The sequence below is a fragment of the Typopeltis vanoorti genome, chromosome 16 (genome assembly GCF_054136105.1).
Source record: "Typopeltis vanoorti isolate ZY-2024b chromosome 16, IOZ_Tvanoo_1.0, whole genome shotgun sequence".
Taxonomy (NCBI): Eukaryota; Metazoa; Arthropoda; class Arachnida; order Uropygi; family Thelyphonidae; genus Typopeltis; species Typopeltis vanoorti.
This window is the reverse complement of record NC_143564.1, coordinates 12,445,707-12,463,805: the sequence shown is the minus strand read 5'-3', so window position 1 is coordinate 12,463,805 and position 18,099 is coordinate 12,445,707. Positions and strand designations below refer to the sequence as shown.

At 34.6% G+C, this 18,099-nt stretch overlaps 1 protein-coding gene across 1 annotated transcript in view; it reads right to left on the bottom strand.

The window, feature by feature from the left end:
• LOC150097850 (tyrosine-protein phosphatase 10D-like) overlaps window positions 1-18,099 on the bottom strand; it is a 501,687-nt gene that overhangs the window by 215,779 nt on the left and 267,809 nt on the right. Inside the window, exon 15 of the mRNA XM_090406609.1 lies at window positions 6,640-6,918. Within this exon, the coding sequence (XP_090262735.1) occupies window positions 6,640-6,918 (279 nt within the window). The remainder of the gene's footprint in view (window positions 1-6,639; window positions 6,919-18,099) is intronic.

The window sequence follows — 18,099 nt, the reverse complement described above, 5'->3', positions numbered from 1 at the left end:
AATTAGCAGTAATTTACAAGACTTGAGATACTTAATTAACAATCCTTCACGAATGTCTAATGAACAGACAGCCATGGTACTAGGCCAGTAAAGATATGTGCATATGATTGGTGCGGTATTAACAAAAGATCGTGCGAGTCAAAGATAAAAGTCAGCAGACAATTTTTGAATTGAAATGCTAATTCTCTTCAACCAAATTCAATATCTGAAAGTGTCATAACAATATTCACTATATATTTCCTAGCTTTAACACGTTTAATGCAGCATATGGTTTTGCTTGTGGCTAAATAGCATAGTTTTTGGGGGAAAGGACACGCGATTCATTAGTTAGTGCCATTTTTATCCCAGCTGTCTCTAATTGCACTATTTGCTGAGAAATATATTACAAAGACTGCAAATTTTTGTACCTTATTCAGTGATACAATAAAACAACCTGCTTTTACTTGCGTCTGCAGATGTATTGGCTAGTATGGAGAGCGCGTGGTTTGCCACGGGATCTATTGCCATGAGATGAACGTGATTAAACTTTTTTTTTCTGTGCGAGGTTATGCAACACTTTTCAATTTCTTTTTTTCGCAAATTAAAATCAAGGGTGTGAGTTATACGCGAGGACCACTTATATTCCAGTAAATACGGTAGGTTATTTTTAAAGCTATGTGAAATGTATTATCAATATTCGGGATTATGAGGTATTGTCTGCACGTGATTAGATCTCAACTATGTTAATTTCAACTCAGTTAATAGTGATAGATAAGGGTGAAACTGATTTACTGAAGTAAACAAACGAAAAAAATAAACACATTCCTTGAGTGTTTCTAAAATTTTGTAATATTGTAAAAAGTATGTACATATTTAATTTTTTGTTAATTCATGGGATAAAAATATTTAATATTATTTACTTATTCAACAGGTAAAGCCTAACCCATAATGTCCATGACAAGAAAGTATCCCTCTGGGTGTCAAAAAAGGAAATCAGCAGAAAAGAAAAAAGAAGAAAAGCAAAATCTCAAAAAATCACAAGTAGGTTTGTTTTCATGGCTAAAAAATAAATCTGACAATGAAATTACTACGACTTCAGCAGTTGCGATTCAAACTTCAACTGAAGAAGAAAATTCCAAACAAGCTACACAACTTTTCAACGAAAATGTAGAAACTGTGGGATTCGTCGAAAAAGACGCGTCTGATTATACAAAACGTTTTGAATACAGCAAATAACGATGAAAACAATAATAACGATGGTGATCAAGTGAATATAAATGATCCAGGTTTGAGGCCAAATATTATAACTGATAAATTTAGATTATTTTGTGTTAAAACCGGACCTAAACAACATCATCAAGACGCATTCGTTAAGAATGTTGAAGGTAGATCATTTTCTACATCGTACCATTTAAAAAAAATGCCAAATGGTGAAACTCAACTTCACAGATGGTTAGTTTACTCAAAAGCTCAAGACTCAGTATTTTGCTTTTGTTGTGTATTATTTTCCAAAAGAAGAGGAAAAGATCAAGCAACATGATTTATATATGGTTTTAATAAATGGAGAAAACTGTCATCTGTAATTTAAGATCATGAGCTTTCTGTTGGTCACTTTAATTCTTTTATTGCCTGGCATGAATTATTAAAAAGGCTTAATTTATGTTCGACTGTTGACAGAACAAATCAAATTAATATAAATAAAAAATGGAACTTCTAAAGTTACTATTCCAAAGAATTGTAGATGTAATTCTGTTTTTAGCAAGTAATAATCTGTCATTTCGAGGATTCCATGAAACAATAGGAACGCCGAATAATGGAAATTTTTTAAGTTTAATAGAATTATTAAGTAAATATGATCCTGTGCTAATGGATCATGTAAACAGAATTAAAAATACGAAAAAAAGAATTGTGCATCATTTGGCACATAGATTTCGAGAGGAAATTATTGCTGCATTAGGTAATGAAATCCTTAATAAAATTAAAGACGATATAAAAGCAGCCATATATTACAGTATCCAAATGGATTGTACACCTGATATTTCTCACAAGGAACAAACTTCAATAATTATTAGATATGTAAATTTTGTAGACAAAAAATTAATTATAAATGAGTCATTTATAGAATTTATTGAAGTAACTGAAGTGACTGGTGAAGGTCTAGCAAATTTGCTTTTTAAAAGAATAGGTGAGCTTGATTTAGATATGAATTGTAGAAGGCAAGCATACGATAACGGCAGCAATGTGAAGGGAACATATAAAGGTGTACAATCTGGAATAATTAGTTTAAACCCTTATGCAATTTATGTACCTTGCTTATCACATTCTTTTAATTTGATAACGTGATGCTGCTTTCAGTAGTATATATTGTAAAACATTTTTCGGAATATTGCAACGTTTATACTGCATATTTTCTGCATCTACAAAAAGGTTTTCTGCATCAACAAAACAATGAAGAGAATAGAGAAAAATACAGAGCACTAAAAAACAAAGTTGATAACTTATGCAAAAAAGCCAAAGAAAAATGGTTAGAAGAAAAAGCTAAGAAATGCCAAGAAGCATACCAACAAAGCAACCTAAAAGTCTTCCATGATACTGTAAAAGAAATTACAAAGGAATTCTCAGCAAAAGCAGTAACAATGATAAACAACAAGATGACTGAAACCGGGAATATTGAATATATAAGAAAAATCCGGTCAAACCATTTTAAGACTATCTTCCACCAAGGAAACAAAACTACAATACCAACAATAGAAGAAAATAATGATCACCCAAAAATTTTACAAGAAGAAGTTAGATACGCAATAAAACAGATGAAAAACAATAAAGCACCAGGCATTGATACTATCCCTACTGAACTGTGGTCATATGGTGGCAGCATATCAATAGAATATTTAACAACCCTATTCAATAAAATACTACAAACAGGAGAGATCCCAGATGACTGGAGAATTGGAAAGATCATCCCAATATACAAGAAAGGAGACAAAAGAGACTGCAGAAATTACAGACCAATCAATTTACTCCCTCACACCTATAAAATATTCATAAGAATTATACAAAATAGATTAAAAAACACCTATGAAGAAATGATAGGCATAGAACAAGCTGGTTTCTGAGGAAACTATTCAACAATAGACCAAATTTTCACATTGCACCAACTAGCAGAGCTCAGCTGGGAAGACCATAAAGAACTATATTGTTGTTTTGTGGACTTTAAACAAGCTTTCGATAGCATCAACAGAGAAATCCTTCTTAAAATTCCACTAGAAAAAGCAATAGACAAATGCAATAATTAAAAAGGACACACTCACAACAGAACCCATAGAGATCCAAAAAGGAGTAATACAAGGATGCCCATTATCCCCATGCCTATTCAACATATATCTAGAAGAAGTTGTAAAGAAGGCAATAGACAATGAGCCTGGAATCAATGTCAATGGTTTAAACATAAATAATATCAAATATGCAGATGATCTCGTCCTTCTTGCAAGAACCTCAAATGAACTACAAAAGTTGATCAACAAGCTAAACAAAACCTGTAAACATATGACATGACAATAAATATACAAAAGACAAAAGTGATGAAAATAGGGAAGAACAGAACTACCATCTCAGCCACCCTAAACAGAGAACAAATTGAACAAGTAGACAACTTCATATATCTTGGATCAAAACTAACAGAAACAATAGATGAACTCAAAATAATCAAACACAGAATAGCGATAGGATGGACCACCATGGGAAAATTACAGAAAATCTGGAAAACTCTAAGCAAGCCAAAATCAAATTATATGAAGCAATAATTATACCAACAGTCATCTATGGAGCAGAAGCATGGACAGTTAAAAAAAGAGAGGAGAAAAAACTGCTGGCATTTGAAATGAAATGCTTAAGAAAAATAAATAGAACAAGTTGGATAGAAAAGAAAACAGACATCACAGTCAGACAAGAACTATTGTATAAAAAGACAATAATAACAGAAAAAATTAGAAAACAACAACTGAGATGGGTTGGACACATTGTACGCAAGGACGCAGACAGACTTCCTAACGTCCTAATCAATACTTTTCCAACTGAAAAAAAAGAAGACCCGGAAGATCAAGAATTACCTGGCTGAAATTAATAAAGAACATCTCGGGATGCAGAACATATAAGGGACTTTTTCGAACAGCAAGGAATAGAGAAGACTGGAAGATCCTGCTCAAGAGAAGACTCAACCTGTCTTAGACGGAAGAGAAGAAGAAATAGAAGAAGACAAAAAGGTGGGAAATTATACAAATGCATTTAAATATTATGCTTAAACCATTATGTGATACTCGATGGGAAGCCAAAATAGACGCAGTCAAAGCAGTGTATACACAGTTTGAACAAACTTATAATGCCTTAGAAAAATTTATTGGTGCAATTAACGATAACACAGCAGTATCCGAAGCTAAAAGTCTACTAGATTCATTACAAGAAATACCATTTATTTTAAGCTTATCAGTGTGGTTTACAATACAGTCATACCCCGACTTATGCGAATCCGTACGCGGTTTCATATATGTACACATTCCCGTCCCGCTTCATGCCTCACCACTAGTATCTTTCTGGAGCTGGCTGCATTCACCAGTGTCACACATGCTGTGAACAAGCACTGACGTGTTTTGTGTGGTCTCCATTCATACATGATTTTTATAGTCTATAAACCTTGCGATTGTTTAATGTTATGTTCTTGATAAAAATTTTATCACATAAAAAATAATAATGTCATTGAAAGGAAGCAAGTCTGATTCTTCTACAGCTAGCAAGAAAAGAAAAACATCGACTTTGGAAACAAAACTCAACATTATTAAGGATTTTGAAGGCGGAATGAAAATTTGTGAGCTAGCAAAGAAGTTTGATCCACAGGAATCCACAGTAAGAACAATCATAAAAGAAAGGTTTACAAATTTTGGAGGACATAGATTCTAACAAGGAACGAATTGTAGCCACAAGGTAAGGAATAAAAAAATCAATAGCTTGCTATGAAGAAATTTTGCGTGACAAGAAAAAGACATTATGCCATCAGACGAATCTATTAGATTTTATGAAACCATTGACATTGAAAAAACTTTCTTTTTTTTTATGTACGAAAAACTACAATTATGATTATATTTCTTAAAAAATATAGGTGTTTTGTAAACCTTTGGTCCCAATTAACTAATATTTTTTATGTTTGTATGCAAAATTATATCCGAGTTATGCGAATTCGACTTATGTGCTTTTTGTTGGTCCCACCTATCACGTAACTTCGGGATATGACTGTATTGTCAAAAATTAATAGTACCAACAAACTATTTCAAGGAAAAACAATCGTTCTTGACTCTGCTTTTAATTAAGTGAATAAAATTAAAAATGAAATCCAAAATTTAAGATCAAAATTTAACACATTTTTAGGCGACGCAAAAATGATAGCACGAAACTTGAATATTTCCGAAGACTTCCCTGAAAAAAGAATTCGAAAAAGAAAAAGATTATTTTCCAAACTAGCAGAAGATGAAGTTTTACTAAACCCGGTAGAGGAATTTAGATGTCAATTTTTCAACATTGTGATTGATACTGCTATTGTACAAATAGATGAGATTTAAAAATATACCCAATGCTATTTCTTATTTTAAATTAGTCACTGATATAAAAACATTAGAAAAAAATGAACTAGAAAACCGCTCAAGGGATTTTGTAAAATATTATAGTCAAGATGTAAACAAAGACTTAATCCAGGAAACTGATTTGTTACGAGAATTGATCTTGGACCAAAAAAATATAAATAACGTGCAAGACATATTGCAATATATATTAAATAATAGTTATAATGAACTATTTCCAAATGTGCTAACTGTATTGAAAATTTTCTTTACGTTACCAATTACTATAGCAAGTGCAGAGCGTTCTTTTAGCAAATTAAAATCGATAAAGAATTATATTCGGTGACGTATGTGCGAAGAACGCTTAAATGCACTTGCTATATTAAGCATCGAAAAGGAAATTGCCAAAAATTGTAATTTTTCGGAAATGATTAATGACATAAAAAAAAAATGCATATTTAAATAAATACATATTAAGCAATATACGTGTTAGTAAAACTAGGCACCTAAATAGTAAACCTATTTATTTTTTTATGTGCTTAAATTAATTTTTTTATTACTTTAAACAATAATTAATTGTAAATAGTTTTTGTGCGTTGGTGAGCCAGGTTACTTTTGTTTGTGTTAAATATTTATTTATTTTAATTATTTAATACTTTTGTTTTGTGTTCAGTAAACATTATGTTAATATTATATTTCAAATGTGTTTTTTTTTGTTTTCCTGTGCGAAAATCATTTGCAGGTAAGAGGTTTTGCAATACGTTTATTTCGAATCCTTTAATTTTTACCTTTGAAAAAAATTTTAGAGCCCCAAAAGGTTTCTTGCACCTGGGCCCCTTTATAGAGAAGGCCAGCCATGGTGGTTGGACCATGGAATGCATTGCCTGAAAGAGTAGTGAGAGCACAAAGAGTGAATGAGTTAAAGGAATGGTGTAATAGACTTTGTGTTGTGTAAGATGGGCCTCCCATGATGAATTTTATGACTCCATGGAGGTCCTGAATAATAATAATAATAAGATATTTCATTTTAAAATTAAATATTAAATCAACTTACATAATCTTGCTTGTCTGTAAATTGGTATGCTATAAACTCCACCACTAACAGTCCATATACTGATATTATATAGATGTCCAGGAATCAGATTGTTAAAGAATACTGATCGGTTGGTGTCATTATATAACTTTTCTTGTGCAGGAACATTTGTACCACTTAACTGAAATCGATATCTGTCAAACACAACATTCTGTATGGGCGTCGGTGTATAATTGATATGGAGAGTTCTTGTTCTGTGCTCATCAATAACGATATGAATGACTGAATCTATAACTGGCACTGTAAAATAATAAAAACAGAAACAACATGTATAGTTTCCATTAAAGCATGAATAAACAAACAGTTTAAATAAATAACATATATATTAGTCATATAAATATACAGTGGTGCCTTGGTTAACGATGGTAATCCGTTCCAGGATTACCGTCGTTAACCAAAACCATCATTATCCAAGGCGCGATTCCCCATAAGATTTAATTGAAAATCGATTAATTTGTTCCGGCTCCTCCCCATAACCATAGTACATATTAAAAATGCAGATAACACTCATTTAAAATGTCATAAAAATATGGTAAATATCGTTTATTTATTTATTATACGGTATATGTATTTGCTACAAAAAATTAACATTAATAAAATGAATTGTTTATGAAAACAGTTTTTAATTATCAATCTCCACCAGAAGGACAATTGGGCTCACTTCGGAGTTTTTTGACAAATGGACCTAAAAAACATGTCTAGGGTTGTTTGCTTCTGCCTCTTTTTTAAAATGTTTCTGAAAAACTGCATGGACTTTTCATTAAATAGATCTGCAGTTCTGATAACCTCAGATTTGTTTGGATTCCATTTCACAGCAAAATTTTGAACTTCCTCCCACTTTGCCAAAACATTTTTGATTTCATCAGTTGTAATTTGTTCTTTCTCTCCATCCTCATCTTCAGATGAAATTTCCATTTCCTTTTCTTCACATTGCTGCTTGAAAAATCCTTTTAGTTCATCAGTAGTCAGTTCTTGGTCATGCATCTCCAATAATTCTTCAACATCTTCTTCCTCTACTTTCAAGTTAAGATCATGAGCAGTTGTCACAATATCCTTTACCAATTTGTGTCCTTCATCTGAAGTTTCTTCATTACCAAAGGAAGGACACAGTTTCCTCCATGCTGCTTTGAGACATTTCATTGCTACTTCTTGCCAAGCCTTTACAATTAGCCTAATTGCTATGACAATGCTGAATTCTTCCTTCCAAAATTTTCTTAGGGTTATGTTGGTAGCCTCACACATTTCAAAGCACCTGGTAAAAAGTGCCCTTGTGTAAAGTTTTTTAAAATTTGCAATTATCAGCTGATCCATAGGCTGAATCAGAGATGTAGTCTTGGGAGGAAGAAAAATCACCTTGATAAAATCTAATTCCTCTGGTAGCTCTTCTTGTATGCCTGTTGGATGGCCAGGTGCATTATCCAAGGTTAATATGGCTTTTAGAGGCAGATTGTTTTACTCAAGATAGGCTTTGACAGGTGGTTCAAACACTTCGTGAATCCAGTCTCTAAATTCTATTCTTGTGACCCAGGCTTTGCTGTTAGACTTCCACAAAACACCGAGATTAGATTTATAGACATTGAACTTTTTGAATGATCGGGGATTCTACAAGTGGTAGATTAACATTGGTTTTACCTTGCAGTCTCCACTTGCATTTGCTGCTAAAAGCAATGTTAACCTATCATTCATTGGTTTATGCCCAAGAAGTGTTTTTTCTTCTTTTGTGATAAATGTACTGTTGGGCATTTTCTTCCAAAATAACCCAGTCTCATCACAATTGAAGACTTGTTGAGGTAGGTATTCTCCTTCTTCTATAATTCTTGTAAAGCTATTGACAAATTTATCTGCTGCTGCTTTGTCAGCACTAGCTGCCTCTCCGTGTCTGACCACACTATGAATTCTTGTTTTTTTTTTAAAGTTGTCAAACCAACTTCTGTTACCTTTAAAATCATCATCATCTACCTCAGAACTTGATCCCGAAGTCTTCTTTTTCAAATCTTGATAAATCTGCACTTACCATAACAGATTGCATTTTGAGATATAGTATCACCCGCCATTTCTCTTTCTTTGATCCAAATTAGTAATAGATTTTCCATTTGCCCAAAAAGAAGCCCTCTGACATTCAACCTTGAAGTTCCCTTAGCAACCTTAGATACCATAAGTTCTCCTTTCTTAGCCAAAATGGTTGATATTTTAGAATGACTGGTTTCATATATTTGAGCTAGCTGCATAACTTTCACACCTTCATGATGTTTTGCTATTATTTCTTTCTTCTGTTCAATAGAGAAAATTTTTGTTTTGTTTTTTTTCCTCACTAACTTTCTTTTTGGGACCCATTTTGTCACACGGTAAAAAAATTCACTCTATAAAAAAAAAAGATACGCAAAATACAGTATTATTACAAATTGTACAACACTAAGACAAGGGATACAAAGAACATATTGTGACCTGAAAATAAAAGTAAAAGTTCAAAAAAAAAAAAACTTTTTGAAATAAAAGTTAACAGTTAACCTTGAAACCAAACCTGCAATTTTTGACTTAGTGCATTTTGCTTGTAAGGTGACGATATTAGATACAGCACTTACCGTAACATATACTGATTAGCAGCTTATAGATACAATGATTATTATATAGATGAGATTTGATTTTGTCTTTTGATGGCAAACGAACAGTGACAAGCACCTGCCGATTTATTGTCTATATGAACCAACACATACAAAATAAATGCTTAAATATTCATTTTCATCATAAAACCCATTTATAACCACAAATTTTAAAATAAAGGTACACTACAAGAAAAGAAACAATAAACGGAAAACGTAAACAGCTGGCTATGATGGGTCAAACATATCTGAGCTTCACAGCTATGCCATGTGGCTGTTCTCTATTCGACAATGTCTTCCCGCGCGTGGCTGAGTGCGATTGGAAAATTCCGGTTTTTTAGATTGGACAGAGGTTCACATAATCGAGAGTCGTTAACCAAAGCCTGTATCATTAACCAAGAGATTTTTTCTTACAGCCACTCATCATTAACCAAGGCACCACTGTACACACACACACACACACATATACACATATCTATGTACACTCCTTGGAAAGAAGTCCACGGACACCCCCATGGGCAAGGTGCATTGTGCCATGTTAAGGAGTTAAGTATTTGTAGCCAGTATAAATGAGGAATAATGCTCCGAAGTCAGTACAACTGTGTCTGGGTGAAATGGCTACGAGAAGGGAATTGACAGAGTCTGAAAGAGGCATTGTGATAGGATGTCATGTAGGCCTATCTGTTCATCAAATTGTTAACAAATTGTGCCATCCCAGGTCAACAATCAGTGATACCATACTGAGATGGAAGTCAAATGTAAGTGCTATTCACAGAAGTCAACGAACACCATAGCATGAGGTCTGCTGACATGCTGAATGCAGAGTTCTGGTCATCATGTGGAACACAAATCACACAAAAACATACAGAACCATGGCTCACAACAACATGGGTTTCCATGGTAGGACCTCAACATGCAAGCACCACATTACCTGCACCAATGTGTTATTTAGTGCTGTACAGTGTGTTATTTAGTGACAAATCCCACTACACCCTCTAAGAAGCAGATGGACAGGTCAGGATATGGTAAATGCCCGCTGAATGTCTCTTACCAAAGTGAATAACCCTAACTATGAAATTTGGAGGTGAAGTGTGATGGCATGGTCCTGTTTTACCTAGTTTTGCCTTGGATCTCTGTTTGAGGTGCCACAAACATTGAAAATCAAGAAGTATCCGAATATTCTGGACAATGCAATGCTTCCTACTCTGGCATTTTTACAGAACTAACCATTGTCTCTTTCAGCAAGACAATGCACCATGTCATAAGGCTGCTGCTGTAGCTGTGTGGTTTCTGGACATGAACATTACCACATTTAACTGGTCTCCACAGAGTCCTGATCTCACCCCTACTGAACATCTGTAGGATGTAATGGAGCATCGGGTGAGGTCAAGGGACACACTCCCAGAACAGACCAGGACCTTATTACATGCTTACAGGAAGAATGGTCCAAAATTTCCATTGATTGCTATTTTACACTTGTGGAAAGTGTGCCCTATAGCATTGCGGCAGTCCTCGCAGTATCTTATTGATGTGGGTGACATGGTTGTTTGTTCTTCACTCTATGGCGTCCATTGACTTCTTTCCAAGCAGTGTATATGTTAGCAGACAAAATAATGGAAATACCAACAGAACTAACAACTTAGCAGGATAATAAGATGTCATGCAAACTATGCATGATACTATGCAGATTAATGAAGTGGAATTCCCCTTGAATATGGCTACATTCATTCATTCATAACACAAACATTCAACCTATTTTATTGCAGCATGTGATGGAGGGGACTAGGGGTGAGGAAGTATTAAACCTAGTCACAGAATTACAGGTACCATAACCAAGGTGACAACACTGCTTCCAACTGGTGAAAGTGACTATGTGGTCTTGACTCGGGAGAGTGTAAAACATGAGGAATATTCTATCAAGAAGGGCCATGCAAACAATTCAGATTAATGAAGTGGAATTCCCCTTGAATAGAGTAACATTCATTTATTCATCCAAAACAAAAACTGCCAACCTATATTACTGCAGCATATGATGGAGGGGGGAGGGAACTGGGGGTGGGAGAATATTGAACCTGGTCATAGAATAAGAAGAGCTATCCATAATCAAGGTGACAACATTGCCTCAAACTGGTGAAAGTGATCATATGGTCTTGACTTCATCATCATCAAATTCCTGACAGGTACCCTCAAGGGGTGTACTACATGAAAAACTAACATCATTACTAATTTCTTATCTACAATTTTCCTCCAAATCAGTCTGTTACTTGTCAAGACTCCAACATTATCAGATCTTGTATTTCTATCGTCTAAGGCACTTTGTACCATATCAATCCACCTATATCTTGGTCTTCCTCTGAGTCGTTTTTTTGCCAACCTGGCAGAGAACACTTGTTTTGTTAATCTTTCCTCACCCATTCTGTTTAAATGACCATACCACATGAGATTAGCTCTGCTAATGCATTCCTGGATGCTGACAATGTCAAGTTCTTTCCTAATATCCTCGTTTTTTTTATGATATTGCCACTGATGCCATCTGTTCACGCTCCTAATCTTTCTCAGGACTCTCATATCTGCAATCTCTAGTCTTTGGTCAAGTGTTTTACTTCTGACTCAGATCCATAAGTTAAAACTGGTTTGAACACTGTCTTGTATACAGCTAATTTAGTGTTCTGACTAATTTCTTTCTTATTCCATATGAATTTATTCAATTGACTTCCTACCATACCAGCTTTGATGATTCTGTTATCTATTTCCATATTTAATTTACCATCTTCACTAAAAATTGTGCCTAAGTAGCTGAAATGTTTTACTTGTTCCACAGGTTCTCCGTTCACAATGCAGTTGACTTTTTCAACAATTCTACTTATTTTCATTGTCTTTGTCTTTTTATTGCTGACCTTCATACCATATCTATTACAACAGTTATTCAATTTAGTCAAAGAATCTTGCAAACTTGTAGCGGATTTATTTAGAAGTATAACATCGTCCGCATAAAGCAAAGAGCTGACATTAACATCTCCAATTCTGATATCATTTTTAATACCACTTTCCTTCATAATGTGATCCATATAGATAATGAATAACAATGGGGATAATATACATCCTTGTCTCACATCAGATTTAACATTAAACAATCTTCCTGTACTTCCTTCAATTCTAACTGCTGACTTACAACTCAAATAAAGACTAAGTATCGCTTGATATAATGCCCAATTGACAACATATAACTGTAGCGTATTGAATAGCTTCTCTCTTGGCACCTTGTCATATGCCTTTTCCAAATCGACAAAACTTAAATACAAATCTTTGTTATATTCCCATGATTTTTCAACTATTTGTCATAAAGTGAAGATCTGATCCTGACAGCCTCTATATGGCCTGAATTCAGCTTGTTCTTCACCACACTTTTCTTCCACAATTCTTCTCAACTGTTTCTCAAGTATACTTGCATATATCTTACCAGGAACACTCAGTAATGAAATGCCCCTGTAATTCTCACATTCAGTTTTATTTCCCTTTTTATATATGGGTACTATGAGAACTCTACTCCAGTCATCGGGAATTTGCCCCTCTGTCAGGCCTTTTGGACTATGCAGTGCAGGCACTGTAAGACTTTTATACCATCATACTTCATTTGTGGAACTTAAAAGCAGGTGATTATGACATACTTAGGAAAAAGCTTAAATCTGGACCATGGAATAAAACACTGCAGGGTAAGGATCCTAGTAATGCACAGTAAGGGCCTTCTAGAGGAAGCAGTATTAAATTGTATACCTACGGTAAGGAGGGTTAATCAGATAGATGAATGAGTAATATCATTAAGCACAAGCTGCAGAAGATGAAAATGCTGTGGAGGGTATATAAAGAAAAAGGTGACCAGCAAACTCATGAACAGTACAAGGCTCAGGGAAGAAAGGAGACCAAGCATGGCAAGGAAGGCAAAATCAGATTATGAGAAGAATCTAGCCAAGCAGGCCAAAGGAATTCCCAAAGAATTCTTTCGTTATACAGCAAGTAAGAGGAAGAATGACTATGGAAGATTAACCTTAATGAGTGATGATGGTCACGAGGAGACAGAAGTGGATAAAAAAGCTGAGTTACTGAGTGACTACTTTGCAAGGATATATCATCTTAGTGAGGTTACTGCTTTAAATTGTGTGGCACACATTAATGTGGGAATAGAGGTGGATGAATTGAAGGCTCTTAGGATATTGCAGAATCTCAATGTAAATACAGCTGTGGGATTAGATAGGTATACCAGCTAGGGTTCTGTGAGACTGTGAAAAAGAATTGGCAATGCCTATGAATAGGCCGTTTCATTTAAGTCTCAGCTCTGGTAGAGTTCAAAGGGAGTGGAAAGAGGACAAAATAATTCCTTTGCATAAGGGAGGTTCTAAGACTACAGTAGCAAATTATAGACAAATCAGTATCTCAGACATCATGGTAAAAGTACAAGAAAAATTGTTAAAAAAGAGAATTCAAGAATGGGTACATAAGAAATATGATACTATTACTAAGGCATGATATTGGTCATGCCCTAGTAATTTACTCACTTTTATAATAGAGTAACAGCTGAGTTGGATAAAGGAAATGGAATTTCCTTTATCCAATATATATATATAGTACCCATATTTTTATATATAGTACCCATATATAAAAATACACAATGATTTTGCTGAATTTTGCAAAGGCATTTGGCAGAATACTGCATGGAACTCTGTTACGCAAATAAGAACAAATGGAGATGGATATAACACTGGTTAAGTGGATAAGTGGATAAGAGGCTGCTGGACAGATATCAAAGGAGGGGCAGAATCGACGCAAAAACAGGTGACTAGTGGTGTGCTGCAAGATTCAGCGCTGGGACCATTGCTGTGTAATTTGTACATAAACGATATAGAAAATAACTTGAAAGGAAATATTCAGTTATTTGCTGATGATGCGAAATTAAGTAAAGTAATAGTTAATCAACGCGATGTGGAGAGCTTGCAGGATGACTTAAATAGTCTGTCAGCATGAGCAAAAGATAATGGGTGTCAGTTTAATGTCGAGAAATGTAACGTTATGCATTTGAGATAAACAGATTACAAGCTGTGTATCACATTGATGGCACTGTACACCAGGAAATAGATGAAGCTAGAAATTAAGGGATGGTGGTAGACAGAGAGTAAAAGTTTAGAGGACCTATTGTTAAGGTTGCTAAGGGAGCAACCTTAACAATAAGTCTTCTAAACATAAGATTACTTGGCTAGTGAAGAACATGTTATTAACAAGTAGAGATAAGGAAATTGTCATTCCTCTTTATAAGGCCTTGATATGCCCACATTCTGGATTACTGTGCTCAAGTCTGGTCCCCTGGGTTTTTTGGGGATGAAGAAGCGGTGGAGAAGATTCAGAGGCGAGTGACCAAGATGGTGAGGGGCCTGTGGAATGTTCCCTATGAGGATAGACTGAAGGTGTATAGATTGCAGAAGTTGGTTAGGGGGTCATTGTAAGTCATTTCCCACCTCCTACATAATAAATACACAACATTTTATAAAAACAAAATTAAAAACATCACACTCAATGATCAAGATTTATTAGTCAGCTTTGATATAACTGCCCTTTTCACCAATATCCCGATCAATGATACTATTATTCTCCTACAGAACATATTTCCATCTGACATCATGGCACTCTTTGCCCACGTACTCCACTCCGGGTATTTCGTGTGGCAAAACAATTTTTACCTACAAAAAGAAGGTACGGCCATGGGCTCACCACTTTCCCTCCCAATAGCTAACTTTTACATGGAAGACTTTGAGCAAAAAGCTCTAAATTCAGCCAACCTAAAGTCCAATGTCTGGCTCAGATATGTCAATGATATTTTTGCCATTTGGCCCCACAGCTGCAAAACATTAAATACATTCCTTAGTACCTGAACAAACAACACAAACGTATCCAATTCACCATTGAAATCGAAAAAAACAATTATCTTCCTTTTCTAGACACACGTCACATGTCTTCCCTCAGGCTGTCTCTCCTTCTCGGTCTACTGCACACCTACACACACAGACCAGTACATACACAAAAATTCATACCACCACCCAACACAAAAACTAGGAGTCATAAGCACCCTCAAACACAGAGAACTAACAATTTGCTTGAATGAACAATCTTTAAACCAAGAATTTGAAATCATTAACCATACAGCTGTAAAAAATGGCTATAATAAAAAAAAAAAAAAATTCACAAAATCCTCCATGAAAATATACTAAAAACAAAAAAGATTATAAGAATGTCATAGCCATACCATATGTTAGAGGCATCTCAGAAAAAATAGAACACTACATAACACAACATCAAGACTACCTTCAAACCCCCGACAAAATTAAGAAATTTTCTCAGTTCTTCCAAAGATCCGCTTCCACACCTAGCCCACCCAGGGATTTTATAAAATCCAATGTACAAGTAACCTACCCTACATAGGGGAAACAGGATGCACTATCTCAATCAGAAAAGACGAACACAAACGACACATTAAATACCTCCATTATGGAAAAACAGGCCTATCAGACCATGCACTCCAAACATATCATAGAATTGACTGGAAAGGCACCAAGTCCCTACATCACACCAAAACCTGATTTGAGAGAAAATTTAAAGAAGCCTGTGAAATGCTAACACACAGTCCAAACCTGAACAAAAAAATGACAAACTAATCATTCCAAGAACGTGGAGGACCCATCTGCAACCTTTATAGCACCGGAACAAGTTTTAATTTATTTTTATATTTACTTCTTTTTTTTTAAACTTTATTTTATTTTATTTTTTAACATTTTAAAAAATATTAACTTTTTTTTTCCACTTCAGGCTATATAAAAGATTAATAAGCGGCTTAGATTCATTTTACCTTTGTAAAGTGTAGTAGCATGTAGCTTGCTCCTTATACATATGTATTTTTCTGCTGATGACCTCAAAACAGAGGTCGAAATGTCAATTGTTAATTTCCTAATATTAAGTAAAGTAATTATTTTAACACGTGTGTTGTGTTTCCCTAAATTCTTACCCATGAATCATGATCAATAATAAGATGACAATATTATTTCATGCTCCACAAATCACATGACACAGCATATGTGCATCAATGACAAACACTCACTGCAAAAAAAAAAAAAAAAAAAAAAAAAATCCTCTCACAGAAATCAATGTTACTGAATAAAAGGCTCAGATATTCACATATACTGCCAAAGTTAGGACTTCTTGTGATCCTACCCCTCTAATTAAATAACCAAGTCATGCTGTAGCAAGACAATGTACTTCAAATAGTTTTGAAACACTGGAATTTTTACTGTTAAAAGCAATTATATACTCAAGAAATGTATTGTTATTTTGGCTGCTATCATATGGAAACATGATCACTCTCAGCACACAAAGGATAACATGTCAGCCATACTGCAATTCACCATCATATCAGCAAGAAACACCTCTCCCCTCATAACGCAATATATATAACCAGCATCTATTCCCTACATGAAGGACATAATATTATTTGCCAATGAAAACTGCTGCATTTTAAATGCAGGATTGATACTTAAAGATGCTTGCCTTGTAGCGATTTTCACACATTTCACAACAATGCATTTATATGACTAGTTAGATTTTCCCTTAATGTGTCAGGGATATTCTAAAATTTTTCAACCAAAGTGTACCATTATACCATGAGATTGCAGTGATCTCATAATCATTCAACCTTTAAATAACCAATCCCTCAATAAATAAGTTAACCTTCACATCATTATTATCATTATTATACAGATATCTCCATGGAGTCAGAATACACACTGCAAGAGATCCAAACGAACCTTTATACATGCAATACCTATGATGCTTGTCCTTAAACTAATCCACTGTCAGGGTACTCAAAACTAATTTTAGCAACCCATTCTACTCACCATTCTCCAAACAAAAAATGTAATCTGTACAATCTTACTAACCACTCTTACAACTTCAAGGGTGAACAGTAACACTATTTATCATTTACTGAAAAACTTTGCTTTGTGTCAACCTTATAGAACCCCTTTAATAACTTATGAGTTTCTATCATGTCTCCTCTTTTCCACCTATGAACTAAACTTTGTAACACATGCACATTCAACCTATCCTCACAAGGATCATTCCATAAACATGTTGCCAGCTTGGTTGCTCATCTCTGGATTGTTTCCACCATCTCGTGATCCCACATAAATAAATCTGTGCACAGAAGTCAAGATGCAAACTGAATAAAGAAGGATGACAATAATCTCCCCAATTTTACTTAGTGTGTTTTTAAACATTCAAGTAATCTTTTGAGCTATTTTACCAACTTTGCTATATGCACTCTGAACTCCAATTCTCTGTCCACCATTACTCCCAAGTCCCTAGTGTCATCAATTTTCTGCAATCCAGTACCATCAATACGATACACAATATGTAATCTTTTCAACCAGTGCATAACCATGCATTTTGCAACATTAAATTGATGACCATTATGCTTCTCCCACAATACCGATCTCTTTAAATCATCCACGACTACATCACCTTTATCAACTGTTGCCCTCTTTTGGCATCATTACTGCACAAATGAATCATCATCATCAAATTCCTGCCATGTACCCACAAGGGGTGTACAGGATATGATAATACTACATGAAAAAATTACATCATTACTAACTTCCTATCTACAATTTTCCTCCAAATCAGTCTGTTACTTGTCAAGACTTCAACATTATCAGATCTTATATTTCTATCGTCTAAGGCACTTTGTACCATATCAATCCACCTATATCTTGGTCTTCCTCTG